The 25511-nt window shown below is 44.6% G+C and overlaps 1 protein-coding gene across 7 annotated transcripts in view; it reads left to right on the top strand.

The window, feature by feature from the left end:
- The window catches only part of ARHGAP17 (Rho GTPase activating protein 17), an 87721-nt gene that overhangs the window by 42243 nt on the left and 19967 nt on the right, over positions 1 to 25511 (top strand). For all 7 annotated transcript variants that reach the window (XR_014022702.1, XM_081299614.1, XM_081299615.1 and 4 more), the window contains exons 4-14: positions 4189 to 4262; positions 6408 to 6519; positions 6729 to 6805; positions 9801 to 9912; positions 13128 to 13196; positions 13354 to 13435; positions 18095 to 18222; positions 20082 to 20193; positions 20714 to 20795; positions 23076 to 23156; positions 25293 to 25406. Coding sequence is in view for 6 of the 7 variants with exons in the window: in XM_081299614.1 (XP_081155740.1) it covers positions 4189 to 4262; positions 6408 to 6519; positions 6729 to 6805; positions 9801 to 9912; positions 13128 to 13196; positions 13354 to 13435; positions 18095 to 18222; positions 20082 to 20193; positions 20714 to 20795; positions 23076 to 23156; positions 25293 to 25406 (1043 nt within the window). In the remaining variant the exon portion in view is untranslated. The remainder of the gene's footprint in view (positions 1 to 4188; positions 4263 to 6407; positions 6520 to 6728; positions 6806 to 9800; positions 9913 to 13127; positions 13197 to 13353; positions 13436 to 18094; positions 18223 to 20081; positions 20194 to 20713; positions 20796 to 23075; positions 23157 to 25292; positions 25407 to 25511) is intronic.

The raw sequence follows: 25511 nt of genomic DNA, 5'->3' as shown, positions 1-25511 counted from the left end.
GTGTCCACCGAAAACTAAAAATAAATAAATATAAAAAAAAAAAAGCCAGCCTCAGCAAAAGCAAGGCACTAAGCAACTCAGTGAGACCCTGTCTCTAAATAAAACACAAAATAAGGCTGGGGGTGTGGCTTAGTGGTCTAGTACCTGAGTTCAATCCCTGGCACCAAAAAAAAAAAAAAAAAAAGACGTTTGCACATGGCCTGTGGTCCAGAAATGCTTGCTGCCCATCTGCCCCTGAGCCAGCCCCGATGCTTGCCCACTGCCTGCTGTTCCTCGTTCTCTTGTCTCAGCAGCTGCTGTGTCTAGCTATTTACTGTTGCCTTCTCAGGTGCTTCTCCCTGCTCTCCAAGTCACATTCTTTGGGCCGCCCCTGTTTTTGAGGGTTCTAGCTAGTGGGTTTACTTTTCAGTCATTGTCAAACAAGCAGAAAATCCCAGCCCTAGACTCTATCTGTTAGCACACACAACCAATTCTTCGCCATGTGCTGATGCTCTTGAGCCTGTCAGTACGTACAACTGGGGGCTACTGCATGTTCCCTTTTATGCCACCTCTACCCTCCACAGCTGCCTGACTCACAGGCCCTTGATTCTCCCTGTGGATACCTTTTAGATTCCTCACTTCTGCTCCTACCTCTGCCCTGATGCAAGACCTGATGAACCACTGCCGGGGCTGTTGGGTCACCTCCTGCGCTGTTTCCTGCCTCTGATTTCCTTCCTTTCCATTCTGTCTCCAACCTGATCGCCAGAGTCAGTTGCCTAGTACACAAATCAAATGTGTCATCCTCCTGCCTAAAAGCAAATTTTAGCTTAGTGGGCCTTTAGCTTAGGGACCAGAAACAGCCCTGGGTATATTTGGAAATGTGTTGAGTCAGTGTGCATTGCCATAGGACTGGGGACACTGTTGGCATTTGGAGGCTGGGAATCAAGATGCTAAATGTTCTCTAGTGCCTGGTGAAGTAATTCCATGCGGCCAGTGCCCCTCAGTGCTGTGGTTCCCATTGCTTGGGACAAAATCCACGCTCTGTAGCATGTCTTAAACCTTTATAATCTGATCCCATTTTGCCTTATCAGCTCCTTTGTCCCGTTTTCTCTCATTCTCATTTTTCTCTCATTGTAGTCCCCAAAGATGTCACCATCCTTCACAGTTTATGTCCTGTTGTTCCTATTGTCTGCTTCGAGTTGCTGCCCAACTGTCATATACATTCATTAAAAATAAATAAAGTGGCTGGGGTTATAGCTCAGTCGGTAGAGCTAGCCTCGCATGTACGAGGTTCTGGGTTCAATCCCCAGCACCAAAAAAAAAAAAAAATATATATATATATATACACACACACACACACACACACACACACACACACACACATATATAAATGGGACTGAGGTTGTGGCTCAGTGGTAGAGTGCTTGCCTAGCACATGCAAGGCCCTGGGTTCGATCCTCAGCACCACATAAAAATAAATAAATAAAATAAAGGTATAAAAATAATTTATCAAATATCTTCTATGTATGAGTTCTAGAGAGATGAGTAAAATATAAGTGTTCACAGCCCAGTAGATACATGCAAGTGGTTAATCGGGGCCAAGAGTGGGCACCAGAGGAGGAGGGGCAGTCGGGTAGGCTTCCTGGAGGAGGTCCTGCCTGGGCTGGGAAGCGGGGAGCTTATTGGCAGTGATGGACATTTCCAGGAAGCAGGAGCAGAGATGCCTGGCCCTCATTTCTGAAACCTACTGCATTAGCTTTCCTCTTTTCATCCTGAAACAAAGGTCAAAGACAGGGCTCAGAGTGGAGGGAAGAGGAATCCCCATGACAACGGTGGGAGAGGATGGTGACCACAGAGATCATGCAGTAAAGTCACAGCAGTCTCTGGAAAACTCAGTGGGGACTCCCAAAAGCCCCGCTAGGAGCTCCCTTGAGTGTGAAGAGGGGTGGAGCAGGTGGCTTTCTCTGCCTGAGCCTTCTTAACATGGTCCAGCTTATGTTGTGGGTCACAGGAGACCTGAATTAATTAATTCTTTCTTTTTTTCCTTTTATTTGTTCTTCTTAGATATACATGGCAGGAGACTGTATTTGACATATCCTACATTCACAGTGTATCACTTATTCTAATAAGGATCCTATTCTTATGGTCGTACGTGATGTGGAGTCACACTGGTCGTGTATTCACATATGAACATAGGAAAGCGATGTCCCATTCATTCCACTGTCTTTCCTACTCCCATTCTCCGCTTCCTTTAGAATTATTTTTGTTATTTGTAATTTTCATACATTTTACATAATTGAGACTTAAGAGATTTTACGTTCTTCCCTGGTGGTAGCTACTCACCCCTAGGAAATCTGAGGCCTTCTGTGGAGTTGAGTGTTGGTGGGCGACACCTTCGCTATCGAGTGTACATGTCCAGCAGAATCTCCTCACTCACGTACTCCAGGAAGCAGGACTATGGCTTTGTGGTCAGGGCATGGAAGCCACAGACTACTTACAGACTGGCATCTTGAATTATGAAAAAAATCCCACAGACTTATGGAGTTCCAGAGTTGGAGAAAGTGTATTTTTTTTTATTATTACATTTATCTTATAGTTGACCGCATTTTGAAAAACTAGAACATAGGAATTGTCCTCTACTATTCTCATATCTTTCAAGTCCAAGATTGGGGAGCCAAGAGCAGCCTCCTCATGGGGCAGAAGGAGTTCATTGTTTATTTTTTAGAAAATAACTCAGAGGGAAGGGAGATGGGTAGATATGTTTATTGTTATTTGTTTTTTCTTTTTAAAAAATATTTATTTTTTAGTTTTAGGTGAATACAATATCTTTATTTTTATGTGGTGCTGAGGATCAAACCCAGTGCCTCACATGTGCTAGGCGAGTGCTCTACCACTTGACCCACAACCCAGCCCTTATTGTTATTTATTCTTGAATTTCAATTTATTACTTCGAATATGTTGTGCAGTTGCAAAATCAGACCACAGAATATTCAAAAGAACATAAAATGAAGTGTCTGCCACCCTGTCCCCTAGGCACACTGTGCTATCCTCCAGTCACCAGCATTAGCAGTCTTGGCTAATCTTCCAGGGCTATCCTCTATGCCACCAGCTGGTGTGTGCACAAGTATATCAGAGGGAGTCCTTCACAGGCAGAAGTCAAGTGATGCGCTGAATGGACCCCGTGTCTTGGGCACGAGTGCCCTTTCTGCTTGGAAGGCACAGTGACCCGTGGTGCTGCACGTTGAAGTGCCTTCTCTTAGCAGGTGGTAGTGTTGCACCCTGCCCACCTGCTGCTTTCTTGGCCTCTCCTGCCAGTGTTCTGAGATAAGCCACCAGCCAGCAGTGAAGACTGGGCTCAGGCCATGGTCACAGAGGTGTGGCTCTCCCTCCCCACTGCAAAGTGCCATTTAATCTTTCTGGGTTTTTGAGTTATTTTCATTATAGAGATCAGGTGTTCCTGTGGTCATTGCTGGCTAAGAAAACAAACCACTAATAGGAAAATGATTTGCTTTGTGCTTAAAAACATTTCCACGCTTTGTTTTGAATATTTAGCTGGCTTACTTTTAGATATTTAACTATCACTAAATTTTAGGATTATAGCCAAATTAAGACCCAGTTTAAGAATGTTATAGCACAAATTTTTGAAATTGACCATTTCATTGCATTACTCGTGATGAGCATTTGAAGAATGAGGGCTGGGTATGGAGTACAATACAGACTGAACATCCCTGAACCAAAATCCAAAATGCTCTGTAATCTGAAGTTGCAGATTTCATAGCATTTTAGATATTAGATTTTTGGATTAGGGATGTCAACCAGAAAGTCTACACAAATATTCCAATACCCCAAATGCTTTTCATCCCAGGCATTTCAGATGAGAGCTACTCAACCTACATGCATTTGATTAACTAGTGATAGTAATGGCAGCCACAAGAAATAATAGCCGCTAATGTTTTACTTAATGTTTACAAGTACTCCCTATGCACCAGCCACTTGATGTTGAATATCTGCTTGGTTGACAGACGGCCCCTAACTTAGGCACAGAGGTGACACCACACAAGTGAGGTCTGTGAGACCAGAGCTGGTGCCCTCTGCTTCTTACTTATGCAGTGTGCCTGGAGGGAGAGATCAATGGCCAGTGACTAAAGCAGATCATTAAGCAGGGGCATCAAATAATAATGAAAAAACATGCTGTTTTCTTTCTTCCAGAAAAAACTCCCTCTGACAGCTCTCGCTCAGAATATGCAAGAAGCATCTACTCAGCTGGAAGACTCTCTCCTGGGGTAAGAGTCGGCTGCTTTCAGAGAGGAGCGGCTGTTGGGTCAGGGAGAAGCGTGGGCTGGTAGTGGGTGGGTGAGGGGCCATGAGCATGGTGGCGTGGCTCATCCGCCAGGAGAAGGCCTCGGCCTTGAGGGAGAAAGTGGGTCTGAGCCTCTGGGTTGCTGGAGAATCTTTTCCTGGGTGTCAGGCTGGAGTGGTGGTAGAGCCACTAGCATAAGTAGCTGATGGGGGCTGAGCATATGCCTCAGCGGTAGAGCAAACTGCCCAGTAGGAGGGAGGCCCTGGGTCCACAGCACTGCCAAACAAAAAACAAAAAAACTCACCAGTGACAGGGCCGTGTTTATTCCCCTAAGCCTGGGGTATGAACAACTGGCTCCCTTCCCTGTTCCAGGTGTCAACTTAAACTCTCTCAGTGCCTTTCAGTGCTGAAGAGTTACTTCCTTTAAGGGTGGTCACCAAAATATCAGTAGTGGGTGTTTCAAAATAGTGTATTTTCTGAACTAGTTAAATTTTCCTTGGTTGTTTCATCTTAAAACTTTATGTCTGACTTATATTTCTTTTTTTTTAATACTTTTTTATTTTTAACAGACACATAATTATGCATGTTTATGGGGTACAGTGTGGCATTTGAATACATGTACAGTGTGTGCTGATCGTATCTTTCACCTCAAACAGGTGTCATTTCTTTGTGTTGGGAACATTTAAAACCCTCTCTCTACTAGCTCTTTTTTTTTTTTTTTTTTTGGTAGTTGTAGGTGGACATCATGCCTTTATTTTATTTGTTTCTTTTTATGTGGTGCGGAGGATCGAACCCAGTGCCTCACACATGCTAGGCAGGCGCCCTGGCCCTGAGCCCCAGCCTCAGCCCTGTTCTGGCTCTTTTGAAATGTACAACCACTTGCCAGGCATAGCTGCCCACTGCATCCTAGGACACAGGACACAGGCGTCACCCCCCTGCCCAGTTGCCCTCCTGTGCCTGGCAGCCATCCCCCTTCTCCCTCCTCCCCCAAGGGCTGCGTTTTGGTCACAGGGGGCTTGTGTCACATAGTGAGTCTGGCAGGAGCAGTCTGGGTTGTGCGGTGTGCGCCTTCCCCCACTGCCCTCCAGACTGCCCTCTGTTGTAGCAGGGCCCTGCCTCCTGCTGCCACTGTCTTTGGGCTTCACTGCCCTAGCTCTGTTGCTCCCGCTCTGTGCCTTCTCTTGTGCTGTCTGTACTTCCACATTTGAGAGCACTGGCCCTGGGAGGATGGCATGTGCCCACCCCTGCTCCCTCAGGCTTGAATGTGTCTCCATGTTGCGCTCCCTTTATCCTCTTGCCATTGTCCTCACACCAGAGCGCCAGCCCTGTGCTGAGTGTGTTCCCAAAGAATAGCTCATTTAATCCCCCAAACAATCTGGGAGGTAGATAACATGAATGCTCCCACTTTACAGATGTGAACCTTGGCCAACAGAGAGGGTAAGAACATTGCCAGAAACCACACAGAAAAATAGCAAAGCCTGTGTTCAAACTCAGGCAGCTTAACTATGACACCATGGCTACCTCACAGCAGGCTGCACACTTTCTGGTGCCAAAAGAACCTACAGGGAGCTGGAGGGGCAGGGCAAAAAGGAAAGGAGAAAAGGGGACCAGCGACAGTGGAGTTGCATCATTTGCATGTGCACATATGACAGCAGCTGTGTGTTCACAGGAGAACAGCAAACGTGAGGCTCATGTGACTGGCCCTTCCATGTTGGCCAGCCACCTCATCCGCACAGAAGAATCAGCCTTTGCATTAATTCTGGAGGAAACGCCACTAAGGCTACACTCACTAGCAGACGTGAAACTGTGGTGTACTTTATGTCTCCTTTAGAAGACTTCCAGGGTAACTTGAGAACACTTGATTTTCCACCTGACATGAGAACCTAGTTCTTCAGTTGCGACCTCACAATTCACACCCCCACCTCCCCCCAGTGCAGGGTCCACACCCGAGATAATCATTTTCATTTTAAAACACAAATCTGTAGACGCACGTTTTTAGGGGAAACCCTGAATGTATAATATTTTAAGGGCTGTTGGGCAGCTCTCTGCTGTGATCCTGCCACATGGCAAGCAGAGTGGTGGCCACAGCTTAACTGGTGCTGGCCTGTTGGCTGTCTTGTCTCTGAAGGAAGATGCTGGAGACCTGCGGAGACGCTGAGCACCAGCTGGCTCTGGAGCTCTCTCAGCACGAGGTCCTCATTGAGAAGGAGATCGTGGACCCTCTCTATGGCATAGCAGAGGTGGGTGCTTGTGCCCTGGACACAGAACCGAGGCTGGCACGGGCTGGGCGGTGAGCGCATCCCATGTCTGTAGTGTTAACAGAGATCAGCAGCTCTTTTTGGAAATAAGAGAGTAAACTGAGGTTGCAAAATTTTTTGCCTAAGAGAAAACATTTGTAAATAAATTAAAAATCCAAAGTGCACCTCATTTGATATGTTCTTCCCTCTAGGTGGAGATTCCCAACATCCAGAAACAGAGGAAGCAGCTGGCTAAATTGGTGTTGGACTGGGACTCTGTCCGAGCCAGGTAAGGTGAAGTTGTCAAGGTGGCCATTAATGCAATACTATTATGTCACCTCCCTAGAGTCACTCACCCCACCATGGACAAGAGAAAGACTATACTAGTAGAACAAGATGGCTCTGTTGTGAATCACAGCTAGGGCCGTTGCCTCAGTCACAGCCTGCCTACCCTCCTCCGGGTCTCATTCTCCCAGCATGGCGGAGGGGTGTTGTTAGAACATTCTGTCCTTACGAGCCACAGTGAAAGGAAACAGAAAATAAGCAAAGTTAAGTAAATGTATTTAGCAGGAGGAGGGGGCTGCCATTCTAAGAACATAGCTCTTGGAATTGTGGAGTATAAAATAAACAGGTCCCACCAAGTCACAAACTTCGTGTACCTATAATTACCCTTCATGATCAAGAGATGCTGCCCTCGGGAAGCAGGATCTCGTATAACCCAAGTAACTAAGTCTACAGGACTGTGACCTATGAGTTGATGTCTGCAGTGGAGCGTGAGGTGGTCCCTGGCAGGACTGCCTCCACCATCTGCTCTTGATGGCGTTTGTATCAGTGATTGGCAGGCTTTCTTCTTGGGCATATGAGAACTGGAAATAGGGAGACAACCACTAGCAGACGAGGCCATTCTCAAATTTCATTACAATGGCTGACAAACTTCTTCCATAAAGGGCCAGACAGTAAATATTTTTGCGACCCCGATGTCCTCGGTATAACCCCATAACTCTGCTGTTGTAGCATAAAAGCAGCCATGGGCTGCCTGTATCTCAGTGGCGGAGCACTTGCAGGAGGCCCTGGGTTCTATTCCTAGCACTGCAAAAAATAAATTAAAAGCAGACATGGACAGTGCATAAATGAATGAGCTTGGCTGTAAATCAGGTGACCATGCTGACCCCTGCTTCATCAGATCTTTCCGCCTTCCTTGCAGTTCTGTGAAGGATGTGATCGGTTTTGCTTGGCAGGAACATGGGGATCAGCTACCATTGGAGTGCTTCTGAGCCAGGGGCTTTGTCTGCAGAGTTGAGCGGTTGTGACGACTCTTCATTCCCTTATTTCTTAGAGGCCACTGAGTCTTGGATGTATCACTGGTTTAAAATCCACTGGTTTTGGGAAAAAAGCAGCCCAGGACATGAAATGTACAAACCAGTTATTAAAAAATGTTGTTATTTAAGCCTCATTGAAATGACAAAAGGTCCGTGTGGGCATTCTTGTAGGATGAAGATAGTCATAGTGCAGTGGTCAACTACGAGGGTCACTTACCAGGTACTTGCCATGTGCTGAGCATCAGTACGTTGGCTCAATTCTCCTCCAATCCTGTTCATTTGCTTTGTTTTCAGCAATCAATTGTGCAGACATCGTGCTGGACACTAAATGCAGAGGTCCCTCTATGCGAGCTGGGGAGGAAACAGGGCCTGGGGCCAATGTGACATCCCCTAATTTTAAGAAGAGACTTGTTTTACAGACAAGGGACTTGTATACTTCATCTGTCTGACTTTCTTCATGCCTTAGAATAAATGGCAGAGTAGGATTCGGACAGCACCGTCTGCCGTCTCCTTGTCATGGGTATGTGTGTCATTAGAATTCTGTGTGACAGGACTGCAACAGAGAGTACAGGCTGCTATGTTGTGCATTTTTGCTCAAGAGAAGGAAGAATGTTCTAATGAGTAATTAAATAAGGCTATGATTAAACAATGCTCCCACACTGGAGTTGGTTGAGCAATATTAAAGATGTCCTACCTGCCAGGAATTATACATCTCAAGTATGTGTATCCCAGAGAGGATTTCAAGGCTGATTCTTTTTTAAAAAAAAAAAAATTTATTTATTTATTTTATGTGTTGCTGAGGATTGAACCCAGTGCTTCACACTGCTAGCAAATGTTCTGCCACTGAGCCACACCCCTGCCCTCAATGCTGATTCTTGATCTTATTCACTCTGTTAACCAAAGTAGGTGTTGGAGACATGGAAACAGTTGAATGTTTCTTCTTTACTTTTACTTACTTTTCCCTATAGGAAAATGATAAGAACTAATGGTGAGCAGGAGAAAATTATATGCACACCTGTGTTTGATTTCTCCTTCCCTCCTCACAGCAGTTCTGCAAGGCATTCAGTGCTCATCATCTCAGTCTTACTGAGGAGGCCCCTGAGGCCGAGAGAGGCTAGGTTACTAACGAGGTCACAGGTGGTTCAGTTGGAGTCGCATGGTAGACTCTGAAGCCTACGTATTTCTGAAACAGCATCACCAGTGTTGCCTTGTCAGCCTTGCCGAAGCCTTTTGGTGTACCACATCAGCAGTGTGAAGTGGACACAAGTTGTTTTGGGGGCAATACAACAGTCTGGGAAGTTTGAGGAGTTGCTAGTGTGGGTTTTCATGCTGCAGCTATATAATATCTGTGTTCAGATTTGAAGTGTTAGAACTTTACGTAGCAGCAGATGTATTCCTATACAAACAGAAGGTCAAAGCACATTTGAAAACCCTGGTCTTTGATTATTCTTCTTCACCTGTCCCCCTGCTGTTACTGTATGTGTTTCTAATGCCCCCATAACTATATTATTGAAAGGTAGTTCTGGTAAGAGCCAGAACGAAAAATAATCCCAGGTCAAGATATTAGGAGAATGCATCATAAGCAGTCCTCAAGAGTAGGATTTGGTTCCCAGGGGCACAGGGAACATTCTAGATCAAAGCAGGAGAGCAAGAGGTGCTCTGTAGCAAGGATTCCACAACTGGGCACTACAGGAAAGACAACCCACAGATGGCTTTCCAGCACAGGGGTTTGTGTGAGCAGGTGTCTTGGGTTATGCTCAAAGCAAAATTCAGCCCCAGCAGTAGGGGAACCCTGGCATGGAGGAAGCTACCGTCTGCTAAACTCAAGAGAAGCAGCCATCCTGGGTGCTGATCAGATCTCAGGTGCAGTCAGTGTGGGGAAAGGCTCGCTCTCCTTAGGTCCTGACCCTGCAAGGTTGAGTATGTATAGCTAGTTCTCAGACTGGCTACCCCTTTGTTTTGCAGGTGGAACCAAGCTCACAAATCTTCAGGAACCAACTTTCAGGGGCTCCCATCAAAAATAGATACCTTAAAGGAAGAGATGGATGAAGCTGGAAATAAAGTAGAACAGTGCAAGGTACAAGAATTCCCTAATAAATATAACACATGTGTCAATTTTATTTTTTTGGCAAATGATGAATAAAAGCCAAATATTGCAAATTATTTAATGTTTTACATAACTTCCATCAGAATATTCTGAATGATATTAAAAGTAGTTTTATATTCTTTATTTTTCAAGACTATACTATTTTATAATCAAAATAAAACATTATTTAAAAGTATTCAAGTAGGGTATATTTAAAAACTTGACTAAGCTTATTTAAAATAAAGATCACAGTTTTAAACAAAATCATTGCAAGACATTACATAAAGTTATAATAATTAAAACTATATAATAGGTATAAAAATATATCAGTAAAATTGTATAGGTTTACTAGAACAGGTGTTATAAGATTTAGCCAAATGCAGTGGTGCATGCTTATAATCCCAGTGATGTAGTAAATTGGGGCAGGAGGAACTCAAGTCCAAGGCCAGTCTTAGCAACTTAAACCCTGTTTCAAAATGAAAAAGGACGGGGTGTAGCTCAATAGTAAAGTGGCCCTGGATTCAATCCCTAAGCCAAAAAATACCAAAAATTTTTTAAAATTAAAAACAAAACAAAACAAGTTCCAAATTAATTAGTTGTTTAAGTGATCTTATTCTCTATGCATCTATCAATGTGTATATATATATATATATATATATATATGTGTGTGTGTGTTTATTCCAAATACTATTCAAAATGGTAAAAAACTGGTCTTCAGTGAATTTGAGAATTCAAATTGAGATTGAGAATGAGTGTCCTAGAGAGTATTTATTACCAATTCAGGTCTTTTTTTTGGGGGGGGTACTAGAATTGAACCTTGGGGTGCTTCACCACTGAGCTACGTCCCCAGCCCTTTTATTTTTCTGAGACAGGGTCTCACTAAGTTGATTAGGGCCTTACTAAGTTGCTGAAGCTGGCCTTGAACTCAAAATCCTGCCTCAGCCTCCCAAGTTGCTAGAACCATAGGCATGCACCACTGCACCCGGCTCAGATCTATTTTTTTTTTTAATATTTATTTTTTAGTTTTCGGTGGACACAACATCTTTATTTTATCTTTATGTGGTGCTGAGGATCGAACCCAGCAGCTCATGCGTGCCAGGCGAGCACGTTACTGCTTGAGCCACATCCCCAGCCCCTCAGATCTATTTTTAATCAAACTTTTTCAGTTTGGAATTTCCTGGGCCGTAAATATAGTAAATTCAAATTTTAATCCCTCATGAAAGCAGGTATGTTTTTGAAATTTCAAGGGCTTTGTTTTTTTTTTTTCCTAGATTCAGAGCCCAATGCAAAATACTTAAAGTTCCCTAAGATTTCCATGTGCTGATGAGTAATTTGTTTTGACCTCCCTCTGTTGAGGGTAATTCTTTGGGAATCTTACCTTTGTGTGTAATAGTGTCTGCACTGCTTCCTTGCTCACCATGCCTCAGGCTTCATTTTTGCTGACCCCATGTGACAGCCAGGTCCACACACCTTGGCCACCGTGGTGGCACAGATCAATCCAGGTCATTTCCAACTTCCATTCATGCCATTCATGCTGAGCTTTCTGACTTTTTGTTTCTTTTTTTCCTTCTCTTTTTTTTGGGGGGGGGCATGGTGGGGAAGGTGGTTATGCTCGGGCTTAGGAAATGTACTCTCTTGCTTTCCCAATTATTCTGAAAGGATGTTACATACAACTAGCATTTCCAGGTTTATCATGAATGAAAGGGTCTTCACATTAATTTGCACAATTTCATGTCAAAAATAGAAGGCGCTGTGGCTGTAACTCAGTGGTAGAGCGCTTGTCTGGCATGTGTGAGGCACTGGGTTCGATTCTCAGCACCACATGAAAATAAATAAATAAAGACATGGTGTCCATAAATAGAAGGCAGGACATTTTTAAAAGTTCAAAACAAACAAGGTAGGTATGTGTGTGTGTGTGTATGTATTTTCCAATGCATGTTTTTCTATGTGTAGGTAGAATTCCTATACACATGTGTATAGACACATATAAGATTAGAAATGTATATCCGGGGCTGGGGATGTGGCTCAAGCGGTAGCGCGCTCGCCTGGCATGCGTGCGGCCCGGGTTCGATCCTCAGCACCACATACCAACAAAGATGTTGTGTCCACCGAGAACTAAAAAATAAATATTAAAAATTCTCTCTCTCTCTCTCTCTCCTCTCTCACTCTCTTTAAAAAAAAAAAAAGAAATGTATATCCAATGTCTTGATTAATAAATCATTTAATTTTACATAAGTAATTATTTTATATTAGTTCAAATGTTGAAAAGTATAAAACAGTAAACAGTGAGGAGTGAAGTCTTTCTTCCACCTTTCTCCTTCCTCTGCCTATCAGAAGAAAACTGCTCTTTCTAATATTTGTTTTTTATTCCAGTTTTTTTTTTTTTCCATTTCTTTTTTATGGTGCTGGGGATTGAACCCAGGGCCTTGTGCATGTAAGGTGAGCATTCTGCCAACTGAGCTATATCCCCAGCCCTCTAGGTTTTTTGTTGTGGTGGTGGTTTTCAGGACTGGGGGCTAAGTTCCAGCCTTATGAATGCTAGGCAAGTGCTTTTCCACTGAGTTGCATCCTAGAATTTTATTTTATTTTGAGACAAGGTTTTACTAAGTTGCCTAGCCTGCCTCAAACTTGAGATCCTCCTACCCTAGCCTCCCAAGTAGGTAGGATTACTAGGGTCACCACCATGTCTGACCTTCCAGACATACAGCAATAAAAATATACTTTTTCTTCTCCCTTTTTTTGAGGGGATAGGGGGATGCTGGTGATTGAACCCAGGGACACTTAACCAGTCCCTTGTATATTTTATTTTGAGATGGGGTCTCGTCAAGTTGCTAAGCCCTTGCTTAGTTGCTGAGATTGGCCCCAAACTTGCGACCCTGACTCAGCCTCCCAGATTGCAAGGATCACGGGCATGCACCGCGGCACCTGACTGTCCCTGTCTTCTTTTTCCTCAGCTGGTAACAGGCCTTGAGCAGTGCTGTGTGCCTTTGCTTCCTGACAGCACCTGAACAGCATGCTCTGGAGCTTGCGGCACAGCAGCCCTTCATGTGTTCTTGCTGTCCCCATGTGTGCTTGTACAGTTAGCTGAAGACTTCAACCTGTGCCTCTCTTCATTACCTTTTGGTCTGAGAACTCACAGAGACTCTCCTCAGTTACCATTTTCTTTCACTTCTTTTCAATGACAGATCTTCTCTTTTCTTACTTAGGATCAACTTGCAGCAGACATGTACAACTTCATGGCCAAGGAAGGGGAGTTCGGCAAATTCTTTGTTACGGTAAGCACCTCCCATTGACAAGGTATTAACCTGTTGTAAAAAATTGAGTCATCTTAGCTATTTTGCAAAAGAGTTTGTTTTTAGTTTGCTCAGCCATTGTGTTGTGTCCATCCAACGCTAACGTGACTTTTGTTTTTGAATGTGGGTCTGTTCTCAGTTATTAGAAGCCCAAGCAGATTACCATAGAAAAGCATTAGCAGTCTTAGAAAAGGCCCTTCCCGAAATGCGAGCCCATCAAGGTAATGTAACTGCGATGCCTCCTCCTGCCTCTGCCCCTTCTGCCTTTCTTCTTCTTTGCCCTGACTCCTTTGCATGCATTCCTTTGGATTTAGCCTCTCTGCTAGGAGGGTATATGTCCCAGCATAATTTCATCTTTCTTGCAGCATTCTCTAATTCCTTCCAAACCCAAATTAACATACTAATGGAACATTTGTCATTCTTCTGAAACCTTCATTCAGTTGAAGGTAAAACTGGCTCCTTTGGGTAGTGTGCATATGTTTTTCTGTCTTCTGTTGGCTTGAATAATTCTAGCATCTAATTATGCTTTTCCAAATCAGTCATTTGTTGGGCTTAATTCTGGCCCTGTGACTCAAAGAGCATCCATTCTAGGGAAACTTTATTTCAGATTTTCCAGGAGAGAATATTATAAGCCGGTCTTCAATGCTACCTCATTGATCACTCAGTGTGATGAATTACCAGACACCAAGCGCTCTTTTCAAACCCTCTCTGTCTTTTCTCTTGTTCATATTAGCACTAATATTTTGCTAAATTATTCAAGCAAATGGCAGATACATGCCCAGATCATGTGTAGTTTGACCTTTCCCCTGATGTATTTAAGCTTTTATAGCTTTGACTCTACCTCTCTTACTTACCATCAGGGTGTTTGCCAGCAGACAGGAACAGAAGCTGTTGAGGCAGCAATTGCTCTGTTGTGTTTGGGTCTAGTACTCAGAAGTCATCCTTTGTTTTCCATGGGAACATTGGCTCCAGAACCCCCTTCAGAGACCCAAATCCTTAAGTGAAATGGTGTAATATTTGCACATAACCTACCTATATTCTCCCCTAAACTCCAAATAATCTCTGAATTACTTGTAATACACATTACAATGTAATCACTGAAAAAATAGTTGTCATACTATATTATTTAGGAATAATAGTAAGAAAATAAAGTCTATACATGCTTAGTTCAGAGCAGGGATCGGTGTACACACACACACACACACACACACACACACACACACACACACACACATATGCCGGTTGTCAATCTGTAGTTGGTTGAGCCTGTAGATGCAGAACCCATGTACACAGAGACTTACGGTTTTGATTGTGACGTAGACCTGACGTGTGGAGTTTTGGTTCTCCCTGCAGAATCCTCAGTTTTGAGCGGAAAGGGGATCAGGCCAGGTGCTGAATATGGTGACCACATAGTTGTGCAAGAATGTGGGCAAGAGTATGGGTGCTCTGTGGGTGAGCGCATAGGCACCCTCAAGGAAGCCGTGTCATTTCTACTGAACTTCAACAGGCTTACAACAGGTCCTGGTTGTGAGCCTGGAAGTTTTTAGATGATAGAATTAGAAGATTCTCTGTCTTGACTGGTAGGGCTTCAGCAGTCTCTGGTTCCAGTTCTGTGTGTCTGCTCTTCACAGGACAAGTTACCCTCATTTTCTTAAATCATCTAATTTTCCAGTTTGTGGATGATGGTACTGAGTCACTGCGACATTCAGGCTTCTGAGGGGCAGACTCGAGACCCAAGAACATGTGTTTATGAGATAGCCACTGTGGGTTGGGCCCTGCCTGGGGCACAGTAGCAGACTCCATCATTCAGCCTTTGAGGGGCTGAAGTTCTTGCTATAGGAAGATCATGTAACTTGACCCCAGCTCCCCATGCCCCTGGGGACCATTCAGTGCTCTGACAGTTATGGGGACTTGCCTGTCCTGACAGGGCACCCTGTTATTCTTGGCCTCCTTCCTTCCTCTGTAGGCCATTTGACTCCTCTCCCCTAGCCACCCGTGTTCTCTTCCCGCCCCTAGCCCTTTGCTGTCTGGATTCTACCCCACTCTGCTATTAAAAAAAAAAAAAAAAAAAAAAAAAAAATTACAATTCCCAAGGGACCTTTTGCCAGATGCTGGCATTTGACATGCCCTGGGCATCTCTCCCTTGTTAAAACTTCTTTCCTCCTGCCCCTTGATTGTCTGCTTTCATTGGTGGGACTCTGTTTCTTCACTGGTGTTCCCATCCGAGGTCAGCCTGGCTGGGGTCTTTCCTTGCTCCAGGGCTCTTCTCCCTGTCCACTTGCCCCTTTTCCCTGGGAATCCCCTCCTCTGCATCTTAAATTTCTGTTCCTCTGATGCAGCTTCCCTTCAGCTCAGGGATCTGACTCCAGCTGTGGTTGTCCCCTCCGTGTCCCCTCAGTGCTACCTTCTCCAGACCATCCAGCTCTGAAGCCTTGGTGCCACTCCCCTTCCTCTTACCTGTCTCCTGGGCTTCGTCCATTTCATCCTGTGCTCTGCCTTCCTCTGTGTCCCCATGCCCCTCTGTCCCCCTCTGCTCTGTACTCTCATCTCCTTGGTGGGAGCTTTGGGACGAGTTGTGTCTCCAGACTCACACAGTCCTTGGTCTTTCTCAGCCTGTTGCCCTCCCCAAGATGTGCTTGCCTGCTCTTGATCAGTTAATCCCGCCATCTTCTGGGACCTTTCCAAGCTTGCTCACTCTGAGAAGCCTTCTCTGACCACCAAAGCCAGCAGTGAATGCTTTGTCTCCTGAATTGTTCTCGTGTTGATGATCTGCACCAGAAGTCACAAACAACTGCATCTCATTAAAAATAAATTATTTTTTAATTAGTTGCCATCATGTAAAAACCAGATGCCTTTGTGCAGCAGTCCTGATTGTTGCCTTCTCTTGGAGGCTTAGAAAGCCTGGTGCTACTGGGTCTGCTGCCCTGCCCAGAGACATTGGTCTGGCCCCAGGAGTGGCTGCTGCCGCCCTTGCAGACCATGGCTGTTCAGCCTGGTTCACGCACCTGGGCAGCCTGTGTGGTCCCTGTAGACACTGTGTTTTCGACTCTTGTCTATACCATTGACCTGCCATGACTTAGCAAACTGTCATGTCTTGTTAGTGACTGGTACAAGTTTCCATGTATGTCTTGTATTATCTTCACAATTCGATTGCACTCATGCTGGGGAGGGAGTCCCTGACAACTTGGGTGTCCACTGCAGTGCCTGGCACATAGTAGGCCTATTGTTTGAAAGGGTAGCACTTGTGCTGGAGTTTGCCATGGGAGTTGTCTCTAGTGCCATGTTCTCATTTGCACCCGCTGCCCACATTACACCAGGGTGAGGGGTGGGGCATGCTCTGTTCAATGTTTACTAGAAAGTTCTAGCTGATGACGGGAGCATGCCCACTTCTCAGCATCTTGGGGTTGGGCATGTGGTGGAGGGTGGAGATGATGGCTGGTGTCATGTGCAGAAGTCCCCTGATGATTCTGGTGTATCCCCCAGGAGAGGGCTCATGTGGCCATTCTCTGAATCATTTCTTCAGATAAAAGGGACAGAGTACCCAGGAGAGATCTGACTGTCATAGAGCTCTGTCTTCTGGGAAGGGTCAGCCCCCCCAGAGGCTTTTTCTGTTAGAATTTCCCCTGGGGCTGGAGTGGGGCCAGGCCAGAGGTGAAGGGCTCCTGCAGTTCTGAGGGTGGCAAGTGGCTGGCTCTTGGCCTCTCCTGCCCTCGCCTCTTTTCTTCAGTCTGTCCCCACTTGCTCTTCCCGTTAGTTTTTGTCTGTCATGAGCTCTCAGGCCCATGGATGTGGTTTTCTTCCTTCCCCTGTGTGCAGACTGTGTGAGGCCCTGTCCCCTCCATGAGGTAGGTGAAGGTGTAAGAGAACGCACTAGAGTCAATTATTGCCTTCTTCAAACCAGCCTTCTACAGCAGAGTGACTGGACAGATGCCCACTGGGGGTGCCGAGCAGGGTGGACAGAACCAAGTGCTTCTCTGAGCGTTTTCCACCAGTCGGCTTTCCCCCCGGACCTCTGTGTGCTTCCCAGACAGCTCTAGATCTCGGCCGTTCCCACAGGCAGGCAGGCCACGCCAGCCAAATCCTTCTTACTCTCATTCAGCATATCCATTTTATGAATTCTTCTTTCTGTTTGACTGCCTTATTGTATGTATTTCTGCTAAGCTGCTCAAATCTGTTGTGGAATGAAGCAGGCATATGACCTGACAGTACCTGAAGTCCTGCTGGGTGCCGGCACGGCAGCCTGGCCTGTGCTGCTTGGGAGCCACAGATGGTGTAGTCTTTCTACTCCGAATGCCTGGACCTGCCTGGGAATGCGGTGTTCTGAAGCCTTGCCTGTCGTGGAGATGTCCTATTTGACACAAGTTTGCCTGATCATCTCCAGTCGAGTGAAAGAAGCACTTGACTCATGTTTGACATTTTAAGAAATGGTTTTCGTTTTCACATTCAATGAGTCTATTTCTTCTCCTCTAGCTGGGAGGCCAGGGCTGCTCTGCATGGCTAGAATAAGTTTCTTTTCAGTGAAAACAGTATGTTCAGATGCATCCTCTGTTTTCATGCAAGGCCACCAGCCACTGTGTGTTGACATCACGTGGTACAGGTGCAGGGGCACTGTGGTCGCTCCTGCTGGGCAGCTAAGCTTGTCCTTGGTGTTGTGTGTGTGTGCACTCAGGGCATCTGTTCCACAAGGGACTGCCCTAGCTTGGCACACTGTCTGTGCTGTGGTAAATGGTAAATAACAAAAGCAGATAGCACAAGTGCTTCCCTCTTTCCCAGAGCCCCAGCTACCATTCTGTTAGAAGATCCTCTTTGGGGTTTTGGGGAGAACATGATGGTAATGCATGGGGTCGCCAGATGTCTTACTGACCTGTTTGCTGCTCTAGATAAGTGGGCAGAAAAGCCAGCCTTTGGGACGCCTTTGGAAGAGCACCTGAAGCGGAGTGGGCGTGAGATCGCGCTTCCCATCGAAGCCTGTGTCATGCTGCTCCTGGAGACGGGCATGAAGGAAGAGGTGAGGGTGCCTGGGCTGCATGCCAGGTCTCTGTGCCCCCTCTTCTGCCCAGAGCACGATGCCACCCCTGCCCCACCACTTTTCTTACACAACCACTGCTGGGATTGTATAGAATGGTGTTTTCAAATTTTTGTCACCATGACCTGCATTTTAGATTGAGACCCTATATATCAAACCTGTTATACATAATAAGTGAAGCACATTTCACAGAACAATTTTTATTTATTTTTTGTTTCTTATATACTCTATTTTCTGTCCTGTTTGTTTCATTGTAAACTGTTCATTAATTGGCAGTCATGGATTCCATGATGCATGAATGGATCAGAGCTCCCATGAGCTTTAGTTTTTTATTTATTTTTTATTTTTTTAAAGGAAGTGGTAGGGTGGTTGCTTCTTTTGCGCCTACCACAATCTCTTTTTTTTTTTTAAAGAGAGAGAGAGAGAGAGAATTTTTAATATTTATTTTTTAGTTCTTGGCGGACACAACATCTTTGTTGGTATGTGGTACTGAGGATCGAACCCGGGCCGCACGCATGCCAGGCGAGCGCGCTACCGCTTGAACCACATCCCCAACCCCAAGCTTTAGTTTTTTAAAGTAAGCACCTATAGCAAGAATCTCACATCTGCATAGTGCTATACAATTTGTGGGGGAGCAGCTCTTGGGGATTGATCTCAGGGGCACACAATCACGGAGCCACATCCCCAGCCCTATTTTGTATTTTTTAATTTAGAAACAGGGTCTCTGTGAGTTACTTAGCACCTCACTTTTGCTGAGGCTGGCTTTGAACTCGTGATCCTCCTGTCTCAGTCTCCCGAGCTGCTGGGATTACAGGTGTGTACCACTGCACCCGACTATGCAATGTTTTTTTGAAGAGAGTACATTTATGTATTTTATGGCATCATTACAAAAAAATAAAATAAAAATCCCTAGGAACCCAGCAGGTAGTTCTCACTCCTCTCCCTGTGTAGGTAGGGATGTCAGCACATAGGGAGTTCCCATCTGGGCAGAGCCAGAGGCAAAATACAAGACTTTTTTTTTTTTTTCCTTTAAAAAACACTTATTGATATATAACAAACATATAGAAAAGTGTGCATTATTGTGGGTGAGCAGCTTGGTGAGTTTTCACAGAATAAGCTGACTGATGCACTCAGCATCCAGATCAAGGTCTCTTGCTTACTTACTTCTCACAGCGCAACCTCGACTTTGAGTGCCTAAGCCTGGTGCTTCTCATCTGAGGCCAGCTCTGGTCTCCAGGAGCCATTTGCAAGCTCTAGAGACATTTTTGGTAGTTATCTGGCATGGGAAGGGCTGCGGTTGAACCTGCTGCAATGCCCAGGACAGCTCACAGGAAAGAGTCGTCAGGAGCACCGAGGCTGGACCCTGCCCTGTCTTCTAACTCCTGTAACCTTCGTGCGCCCACGTCTCTTGGTTGATGCTTTATGTGTTTTTCTCCTTTTCCAAAGTCACATTTAGGGCAGAGAAAGTGAATAGAAATATTTCTTAACAGTTTTTCTTGAGATGTCAATTTAAAAAAAAAAAAAAACTTCCTAAATTGGTCGGCATTGTGGAAGCATAAATCTTGAGGAAGTCAAAGAGCTTCCAGACGGAGTTCTGACAGGCGCAGGTGTTTAGTGAGGAGGCAGGCAAGTACAGGCATCGGAGGGAAACCGGCTCCCTTCTGCTGTCCCCGAGCCCTGGTCTGCCCTCGACCTCTCCACCTCCAGGGCCCTGTGAGGCCGCACTGCGGCTGCTCTCAGAGATGGCGGTGGCAGTGGTTGAAGCTCCATTGGCCATGCTGCTGTCCCTGGCTGTCACTCACCACCTGCATTTCATGCTTGCAATTTGTCTTTGTCTTCAGGGCCTTTTCCGAATTGGGGCTGGAGCCTCCAAGTTAAAGAAGCTGAAAGCCGCTTTGGATTGTTCTACTTCTCACCTGGACGAGTTCTACTCAGATCCCCATGCTGTAGCAGGTGAGCGCCAAAGAGAGTCTGCAGATCCAGCTGCCCTCCAGATGGTGGAGGTCAGCACTTAGGACTCCAGTTTCAATTAGAGGTTGAAGTGACAAAACAATAAAATGTCATTCTGATAAAATTCCCTATGTGTGATGTAACATACAACTCTTCTCCTTTTTATTGTTTATTGTTGTGTGTGCCCCCCACCCCGCCATTAAACAGAGGTAAAGGGAGCTTATGTATGATGTGGATATGTTTAGACATGCTCATGTTCCCTCTTTCACCCTACAACCCACATCTACCTGGCTGTTAGAGGGTGGCGTTAACGCTCATCTTATTTTCTCCTGATCTCTCAATATATTTTTGCAAGGGACTGAATGCCTTTTGTGAACATGTCATTCCCTAACCCTCCTATCAAATTATGGTTTGTCTTGTGCACCTTGGAAGATCGTAATTGAGATATTTTCAATTTGCAAAACGATATGCCCAGAGAGATTTCTGGCCTTGCCTTGCTTACTCAGAATGTGAACGCTTTCAGGTGCTTTGAAGTCCTACCTACGGGAATTGCCTGAACCTCTGATGACTTTTAATCTATATGAGGAGTGGACACAAGTGGCAAGGTAAGTTTAAAGAAAACAGAGGTTGTAAGTCATTTCCCCCCAGGTATCATAACATTAAAATAGTAAGATTGTTAAGTCATGTGTCCCAGTTCTGTTTATATTACAGTAAAACTATTGAGTGTTACTGTTATTATTACAGGAAAGTCACAGCTTAGGCATTGGTTTATGTTTGGGAGACTTACATGGTTGAAGATATTGATTTTATCTACATTGATGAACTGGCTGATTTCAAATCCCCTTTCTATTGAAGAAAGCCCTGTAACTGGGGCCAGGTATCACAGGTGACTGAGTGGCAGTTGTGCCTGTGAACACTGAACCTACAGGTTCAGCTGTGCAACCATGTAATAGGGACATTATTAGCACCAATTAATGTTCACTGAGTGTTTACCAGGTGCCCAGGACTGTCCTCACTTTACACCTAGTACCTCCTGGAATCCTTATTTAGCATCTTTAAAGGCTGATGTTATTGCTGTCCTCATTTTACAGACAGAGGGACTGGGGCTTGGGAAGGAGTAGGGCCAGGTAGTAGCAAGTTATTGGCAGACTGCTGACCCAGACCTGCTGACCCAAAGGCTGTTCTGTGTCCCTTCCCCTCCACCTCAGCTTCACCGTCTCCAGCAATCATTGGTCCTAAGCAGGATCAGCCTTATTTAGAGCATCGCAGCAGCTTCTCCTCGCCCAGCTAGCCACCTCCACAGTGCTTTCCCCTCAGGGTTCTGGCTCATTTCCTAACCTAAGGGCCTAAGTCCTCACCATTTAAGGGAAGAGGAGCAAATCTCACCTCCATTGCTGTCCCCTTCCCCCATCTGTAGACACTGTCACTGTTCCTGTCATGCAAGCTGTTATGACCGTAAGCCATTTGTTCTCATCCGTTACATTTGGGTAGACTGTGAGTCCATCCCGTGTCCCTTCATCCAGATCTGTGTATTTGAGCTTTTTTCTGTAATTGTGAAATGAGAGACTTTACCCTAGCGGATGGTGAGGTTTTTAAGTTTAGAGAGGTTTTAAAGTTCTTGAACTTGTCAAATCTTTGGAACCCAGCCTGGGCCTGGCCTGCAACTGAATTAAATGAACCCAACAGTCAGTGCCAGGTGGGGACAGAGGTGCGGTTTCTTTTACTGGGTGGCCTCTTTAAATCATCTTAATATCACATCTCATTTCTATTCTAAGACTTCAAAACTCTTAGGGGAATAACTCTGTGAAAGAGGTGTCTGTCTTGCTTTATCAACTCTTGTAGTTGAGAACTGCCAACATGGCCTCCATTCTGGTGGCTCCTGTACTGGGATCTGAGGTATTCAACCTCTTTCCTGTGACTCACCAGAAAGTGTGGTCAGCTGCTAGTACTCTCTTTCCTAGTATGCAGAATTGACTTGCTCCAGGGCTCTGCTCCATCCCCTTTTGGTCTCTGGAAGTTTGTGTTTAGAACAGTGTAGTGCAAGAGCTATTGTAACTGCTTCCCAGCAGAATGGGTTTCTTGGCTTGGAGCCTTGAAGCAGGTTAGTGATCAAGAAATATCCAGAAGTCTGGGTGCCTGGGCACTTGGCGACTGATCTGTGGCCAAGCTGCACATGGATAAGGAAATGTGGACTACAAATCTACACATTGCCTAGACGGAATCTTCAGGTGTCTTGTCTCCTGGTGCCAAGTGTTGGTCTCAGGGCTTTAGCAAGGCTATTCCCTTGAGGCCTTGAAACCATTCAGCAGAATCGACACTCTTATCCTGTTTTGCAGACCAGGAGTCTTGAGTCTTGGTGAGGTTGACTTCCTGCGCTAAATAGGGAGTTAGTTGGTATTTAACTCTGTCTGTGCTGTTTTGCAGCTGTGGAAGACAGTGACAGGCACTGCACAGTTGATGTAGTGTGTTTACTCAGCTTCCCGTCACTGTGACAGAACCTTGAAAGAATCAGCTTAAAGCAGGAAAGGCTGATTTGGTCCCAGTTTCAGAGGTTCCAGTCCACGGTCGCTTAGCCTGTTGTCTTTGGGCCTGTGGTGGAGGAAGCCTGTTCACCTCATGGCTCCAGGGAAGCTGAGAGAGAGATGGGAAGGGGCTGGGGTCTCAGTAGCTCCCTTAGGGACATGTCCCCAGTGACCCAGCTTCCTCCAACTAGGCCCTGCCTCTTAAAGCTTCCCACACCTCCCAGCAAGGCCCAGGGCTGACAACCAAGCCAGTAACACCTGGGCCTCTGGGGGACACTTCAGGTCTAATCTACAGCAACATGTGAATACAGGTGTCAGTAATATGTTCTAATAAATTCTTATACATAAAAATTTGTTTATCAGTGTGCAGGATCAGGACAAAAAACTTCAAGATTTATGGAGAACATGTCAGAAGTTGCCATCACAGAATTTTGTTAATTTTCGGTATGTATGATTGGCATTCTGTAAATCAAGTCTGCATGCTGCAGTGGTCCCGGAGTGAAGATGGGTTTAATCCCTGCAGAGAGGCCATTTAACTCAAGTGTACTTGGCCCATTAGAAAGCTTTTGGGGGCTGGAGATGTGGCTCAAGCGGTAACGCGCTCGCCTAGAATGCGCAGGGCGCTGGGTTCGATCCTCAGCACCATATAAAAATAAGATGAAGATGTTGTGTTCACCTAAAACTGAAAAATAAACATTAAAAAAAAAAAAGAAAGAAAGCTTTGGGGATGAAAGTGGGGCTGCTGGGAGTGGGGGTTGATGGACATTTTATGACGCATGTGATGTAGCATTAGCACGTCTGGCGCTAATAGGTAAGCTCTCTTGTCATTTTGCTACTGCAGATATTGCAAAATAGTTCTTGTGAAAAGTCTGGGCAACTGTGAGTTTGGTTTGGAGTCTAATTTTATCCAGTATGTAAACTACAAAGTTTAAGGATACTGATATGTTCTGTAATGTCTTTCATATATAAATAGAGCACAAATCACCCTACTGTGGAGAGTATATATTACTTTGTTAAATGGTTGTGTTTCTAAGAAACCTCAGGAATTTAAGCACTGTTTTTCCTTTTGACTTACTTAATATGTAACTTTGAAGGCGCATAGAACCAAGGGGGAGAGGTGGCTCTGGGAAAGAAACTAATTTAAAATGCAAGGAATTTTTCTAACATGACTTATTTAAAGACGGGCAATATGCCCAAGATATTACCTGACTTGAATTTAGTCTTGGTTTCTATCGTTAAACTAAACTAATTCTTTCCTTTTAATACCTTACGTCTGAACCTTGCCTCATTAGTGAACTGGTATCTGTAATACTCCTCATTGATTAATTTAATACACAGCTTGAAATTGCAACACTCTTAATCTGTTCAGTGCATTATGATGGGAACTCAAGTACAGTTCTTAATATATGGGAATTTGACCTTTCAGTTTGCTTATTGTGCTCTATAATTTGTACTTTTTAAAAATATGTAACATATTGATATAGTTCAAAATTAAATGTACACATTGAAAAAGTCTTCTGTTCCTGTCCCCCAGCCACCTAGTCCTACTCCTGAGACACAGTCAGTGTTTACAGTTTCTTATGTTCTTCTTAGTAAGAGTCACTGCACATGCAAGCACATACGTTCATGTATTCATTCTACACACATATTTTTTCTCTTATTGCCTACTTTTTGAAAAACCAAATGGTAGTGTGTACCATTGCCTTCTTTGCTTGGCAGTGAATACCTGTTGGAGATTTTTCAGAGTCAGTACATGATGATTTAGTATGGTTATATGGTATTCCACTGTCAGAATACTGTGATTCACTTAACTAGCTCCTGATAGAGCTAGTTTATTCCTAATGTTTTTATACTACTGTCCTTGCACATAAGAGCATATATCTATTTGGTAAATTGGATATTTTCATAATTGCAAAGTAAAGTTTTCAAATACAGTTTCCTTTAAGCAATATAGCTAGGCTTTTTCTTTCTTTCTTTTTTTTTTTTTTTTACTATATTAAAATGTATTGAGTGCCGGGCACAGTGGTGTATACCTGTAATCCCAGTGCTTCAGAAGGCTGAGGCAGGAGAATCACGAGTTCAATGCCAGCCTCAGCAATGGCAAGGTGCTATGCAACACAGGGAGACACTGTCTAAATAAAATACAAAAAAAGGGCTGGGGTTGTGGCTCAGTGGTCAGGTGACCCTGAATTCAATCCCTGGTATCAAAAAAAGAAAAAGAAAAAAATATATATTTTATATATATATATATATTGAGCCCATTGTTAGTCACAATGTAATATATTTAGGGATAGAATAGATAAGATATGAATGAGAACTAAGTTAAAAATATATAGCAAGGAAGTGCGTATATCAAAGAGATTTACAGTTAAGCTATTTTTTCCTTTCAAGCCCTAATTTTTCACTTTTCTAAAACAAATTACACGAGAGGTATGTAAAATGCTTTCCCTGAGCCAGACTCTGATGTGGGAACTCTGCAGTTAGCCCCTGAGTGAGCTGGGGTTGAGCACAGGACGGAAGGGTCATGTCTGCCGCTGTTTCAGAGGGGATGCGCTTGCCCCTTCTCTTTTTTTTCCATAGGTATTTAATCAAGTTCCTTGCGAAGCTCGCTCAGACTAGTGACATTAATAAAATGACTCCTAGCAACATTGCAATCGTGTTAGGCCCTAATTTGTTATGGGCCAAAAATGAAGGGTAAGTAAACTTCCCATATCATAGTACTTCACTTCCTCCCTTCTGCCTGATGGGTAAACAGACTGATAACTCATGGTATGCATTTTAGATAAAGATGTTCTTTAG

This window comes from Spermophilus citellus (genome assembly GCF_964194105.1).
Source record: "Spermophilus citellus genome assembly, chromosome: 6".
In the NCBI taxonomy this organism is placed as follows: Eukaryota; Metazoa; Chordata; class Mammalia; order Rodentia; family Sciuridae; genus Spermophilus; species Spermophilus citellus.
Note: the sequence above shows the minus strand (reverse complement) of the source record. Positions and strands in the feature narration are given on the sequence as shown.